This window comes from Bos mutus, unplaced genomic scaffold (genome assembly GCF_027580195.1).
Source record: "Bos mutus isolate GX-2022 unplaced genomic scaffold, NWIPB_WYAK_1.1 CTG1110, whole genome shotgun sequence".
In the NCBI taxonomy this organism is placed as follows: domain Eukaryota; kingdom Metazoa; phylum Chordata; class Mammalia; order Artiodactyla; family Bovidae; genus Bos; species Bos mutus.
The window spans coordinates 1,918-6,978 of record NW_027218574.1 but is presented as its reverse complement, the minus strand read 5'-3'; the positions used below and the strand labels follow the sequence as shown (position 1 = coordinate 6,978).

Sequence of the window (5,061 nt, the reverse complement as noted above, 5' to 3'; positions counted from 1 at the left end):
ATAAGATAACACGGGAGCAAAACATGACTTTGGTAATGAGATTTTAGGCACAACACCAAAAGCACAGTCCATGAAAGAAAATAATAAGCCGAACCTTGTTAATATTAAAAACTTCTATCTGCAAAATATACTAATAAGAGAATGAGAAAGAAAAGCCACAAAAGGGTAGTTATAAATCTATTTGCAGGGCAAGAATGGAGACACAGACGTAGAGAACGGGCATGTGGACACATCGGGGGAAGCAGACAGTGAGACGAATTGAGAGAGTGGCGTGGACAAATATTCACTACCGTGTGGACAACAGGCATGAGGGGGAAGTCGGTGGGTGACACAAGGAATCAGCTCAGTGACGACCTAGAGGGGTGAGTTCCGGGGTCGAAGGGAGGTTCATGAGGGAAGAGATATATGTATATAGCTGCTTCATACAAGAGAAACTGACACACCATTTACTTGTCTTCTAATTAAAAATAATTGTTTAAAAATCTATGAATTTAAAAACTAGAAAAAAAGTCTGGAGAAGTACATATAGCCACTAGAGTTATATACAACAATGCCAAATGAATAAAAGTCAGAAGTAATGAAAAGCAAAAGATCACAGTAACAATTTGATTCTCAAATTAAAAATCTTAGAAAACAGGACAGGAAATATTCAAACATGTAAGAGACTTCAAAAATCTGGAATAAAAAAAAAGATCATGGCAGCAAAATCATCTAGTTGGTCTGGAAGTATCAAGAATTACTTACACCAAGTAACAGAAAATACACCATAAACAGAAGCAACCATAGAAAAAAAATTTACCTACAAAGAAACTTGTATACAGTTTATAGAAAAATGTATACAGTTTATAGAAAAATGTATACAGTCTTCATGGAGGCAACATGAAGAATTTCCTGAGAGTCTTAGGACAAAGAAGGCTCAAACAGAATAGTATGTTATATATACTCATGAGGAACAGATATTGTAAGACTGTCAATTTTCTGTAACTCCTTTACAGATTTAGTACCACAGTCAGAGTAGCTGAGACCACAATGAAACAGGGTCTGCTGCTTTTTGTACCCAGAAATAACCATGGAAATCTTATGGAAGGAATGAAGAAAACTGTTAACAAAAGTGAAAACATAAAATTAAATAATCCCTGATGGACAGTAAGTCTCCACTGAACTTGACCCTATGTGCGCCCAGGTTGGGGAGTACTTAAAGAGACTGGCACAGACGTGCAGGCTGCAAGGGAAGCAGACAACAGGATCAGCTGCAAAAGGCTTTAAACTTGAGCCCTGGATTCTTCCACTCTGCCCTGGGATCAGGAATCTCCACTGCTTCACTGAAGGAATCTGAGGCAGCATCTCCGAGGCCCCATGCCAGGACCATGGGGCTCCAAAGTTTGGGTTGGATGTGGCAGTACGGCCCAGATCATGAAATAACCAGCACAAAGTTTGTTGTGTGTGTGCTTAGTCACTCAGTTCTGTCCGACTCTTTGCGACCCCATGGACTGTAGCCCACCAGGCTCCTCTGTCCAAGGGGAAACTCCAGGCAAGAATACTAGAGTGGGTTGCCGTGTCCTCCTCCAGGGGGTCTTCTCAACCCACGGATTGAACCCAGGTCTCCCATACCGCAGGCGGATTCTTTACTGTCTGCGCCACCAGGGGATGCTAGTGGATGAGAACTGGCCCTTTTAAATGATCACCATAATAGACTATCACCCAGGGACTAAAAGAGAAAAGTTAGTATCACAGTAATTGTACAAAACGACAGAATTTCATCTCAGAACTTTTGAGCAATGACCCTGCAGTCGATTGAGAGCCCACAGTGAGAACTGTCAGGCTAAGGAGCCCCTTCACTTACTCTTCTGGAATTGTATGAGCATGGTTGGGGACAGGGGTGGACTTATACCAGACAGGGAAGGATTTCCATGCCCTGTCAGCAGTCAATATGAATGAAGTTTCTGAGTGAGATGTGAGGGGTTCCACACCACAGAAGATAGTCTCTCATCCTTCCCTCTCAGCTCATCTTACCTGTAGCAGCCATTTCCAGGAAGCCTCGGGTAGAAATGGCGAGATGAGACATATGTGCACTTCATACCAGGAGACTCGGGGGTTCACATCTTCGATATGAGGCCTTGGCCTCAGGTCAGGAGATGGGACGTAGCCCACCATCTACAGGGGTTAAGGGAAAGCATGGAGAACGACAGAACATTGCTTACTACAGAAGAGGGAGCCCAAGAGAGCCCTCGCTGTGGGTCTCATGGGCGCCAGGAAGGCTGTTAGGCTTGGGCTCCCCAATTCTTCCCACTGGAGGTGCTGACACAAGTGAGAGGCATGGAGTGAGCCAGCTGACAGTTCAGGACAGGGACGTCCCAGGACCCCTTAAGAGTCAAGGGAAAGTCCACGTGCCAATCCTGTGAGAAGCTCCCCCAAAACCCCGCCTGTCCAGGTCCCACCCCTGCTGTCCTCCTGGAGCCCAGATGTGCATGACAGGAAGTGATGTCCTCCTAAGCACGCTGGGGGAGCGACGCCATCCTTGACAGTGCCGCTATCTCTGAGAACTGCCGTTGACAGTGGCCAGAGGGAGCAGTCCCAAGTGTCATCGGGTGTCAAGATCGGAGGTGATGTGAGTTACGAGTGCAGGGACACGTCTCTGTACCTCGAATCCCTTTTCCCTCTGAAAAGAGGGGGCCGCACAGCCTCCGGCCACCCTACCCCTGCACTCAGACCAGAGGATCCAGGCTAGCTCTTAGGCCCCAAGACCATCCACTAACCTCTAGGGGGTCTCGGGAAAGAATGCTTCGGTCAGGCTCTGCTGGACCCCAGCTCTGCTCAGGAGAGGGAGAGCCACGAGCCCTGTGGAGTGAAGGAGGGACCCTCAGGGGGACTGAGGGTCTCCATACACCAGAACGGCAGCCATGTGTAACCCCCGACTCACCGCAATTTGGCGGCGGATCATCCGGGCAGCCGCTGGGCAGCTCTAAAGGCTGAGGGGCTCCCTCACTGCGACCTCGGACACGGGAGACTCGGAGAAGAGGGAACTTTGTTCTGAGAGGCTGGCAGCTGGTCAGTAGAAGAAGGATGTCAGGGTTCGGGAAGAGTCAGGATGAAGACCATCCTCCCCGACAAACGGGCAACTCAGGACCCTCCCTTCTGGTCAGCGCTTCCTCCCGGCCAAACATTGGGAAAGGGGGCGGCGGTCTGAGAGGGGAGCTTTGAGCTTGGTTTTGAAGGGGCAGCCGCGAGACACCAGAAGGGAAAGTCCTGGGACCCTTCAGTGGGGGTCTGAGTATGCCCTCCTCTCGTCTGGGGTGACTGGGAAGCTGACAGTGTCAATTTCAGACAGGAGAGGGAACAGGCTGGGTGTGGGAGAGGAGGCGTTGGATATGGGGGTGTCTCGCACTGATTTACATCGTGAATCTGAATGTCAGCTGAGAGGACCTGCCTCATCTGCCAGCCCTCACTGGTGCCCCTTTTAATGCCCAGGGAGGACTGTCTGCAGCGCCCCATGGCTCACTCTCCATTGCTACTCAGCGGGCTCAGGGGACAGGCTGACCAGGAGAACAGGAGCCCTGTGGGTCCTAGAGCACTGGCCTTGAGGACCCCTCAGAAGCGGCTTCCATTCAAGCCAGGGAGGACTCTCCTTGCTGAAGGTTCTCACAGCATGTCCTTGTCCCTCCTCCAGGTGCCTTCCTGCCTGCTTTCCTGCCCGCACTCCCACCTGCGGCCCCTTACCTGCTGTCACCATGCCTCGGAGGCACAGGAGCAATCCCATGCCCGAGGGAAATGCCGCCAGGTCCGGGGGGACACTCAGGAGGCCCAGGCCAGTGCTGCTGCAGCCCCAAAGGAGGAGTGCCCCTCCTCCCCTTCTTCTGCCCCTCAGGGTTCTCTCCCGAGCTCCCCTGCTGCTGGTGATCACCAGGAGCTTCAGGGAGCCATGGTCCCTAGCTCTCCTGATGCAGGGCCTTCATGTGCAGGATCTGATGAAGGTGCCCAGGGCCCGGAGGAGGAAAGTGCAGGTGCCTCCCAGGAAGCCCCTGCCACTCAGAGCACTCGCAAAGATCCTCTGGCCAGGAAGGCCAGGATACTCGTGGAGTTCCTGCTGGAGAAGTACACCAAGAAGGAGCCCATCACGCAGAGCGCCCTGATGAAAATCATCAGCAGGAAGTACAGGCAGCACTTCTCTGAGATCCTCAGTACAGCCCGTGAGTGCATGGAGCTGGTCTTTGGCCTGGAGATGAAGGAAGTCGACCGTAGCAGGAATATCTACACCCTCATCAGCAAGCTCAACCTCGGGGCAAACGATTGTCTGAGTGATAATGGGGGGCTGCCCAAGTCCGGTCTCATTATGGTGCTCCTGGGGGTCATCTTCATGAATGGTAACCGTGCCACCATGGAGGAGATCTGGGAATTCCTCAGTATGTTGGGGATCTATGCTGGGAAGAGGCACTGCATCTTTGGGGAGTCCAGAAGGCTCATCACCAAAGATCTGGTGCAGAAGGAGTACCTGAACTACCGCCGGGTGCCCAATAGTGATCCTCCATGCTAGGAGTTCCTGTGGGGCCTGAGAGCTTGTGCTGAGACCAGTAAGATGAAGGAACTGGAGGTTCTAGCCAAGTTCCACGGTAGGGTCCCTAGTTCCTTCCCAGACCTCTATGACGAGGCTCTGAGAGATCAGGAGGAGAGAGCAGGGTGGAGAGGTGTGGCCAGGGCTCCCACCATGGCTGAGGCCAGTGCCCCTTCCAGGGCCAAGTCCTGCAGCTCCTCCCACATCTAGGGAGGGGGGCAGGGCACTTTGTTCCCTTTGTCTTGGAAGAGAGCAGTCAAGCTGCTAAATAGTGCAAAGTAGTAGGGGTGGAGGAACAAAACCCATATCTTGTTACAGTTTTAAATGATAAGCGAGTTTAGGTCTAGTTTGTTTTAACAAAATATGTATGTTTTCTTGTATTCACATGAGAAATACCTAATGAAAGATGATTTAAATTAGAAAGGTAAAGAGGTGAAGGAGGTGTTTAGTATTTTAAAATGTTCTTACTTTTTTTTGATAAGGTTTATTGTGCTTCAGAATTCAAATATCTG

The 5,061-nt window shown here is 50.6% G+C and overlaps 1 protein-coding gene across 1 annotated transcript; it reads left to right on the top strand.

Moving 5' to 3' along the window:
* The first annotated feature begins 3,490 nt into the window (after positions 1–3,490).
* Positions 3,491–4,759, top strand: LOC102265172 (melanoma-associated antigen B17-like). The gene is given in 1 exon segment (XM_005903920.2): positions 3,491–4,759. A coding segment is annotated over 1 exon segment (1,269 nt).
* Positions 4,760–5,061: the final 302 nt, after the last annotated feature.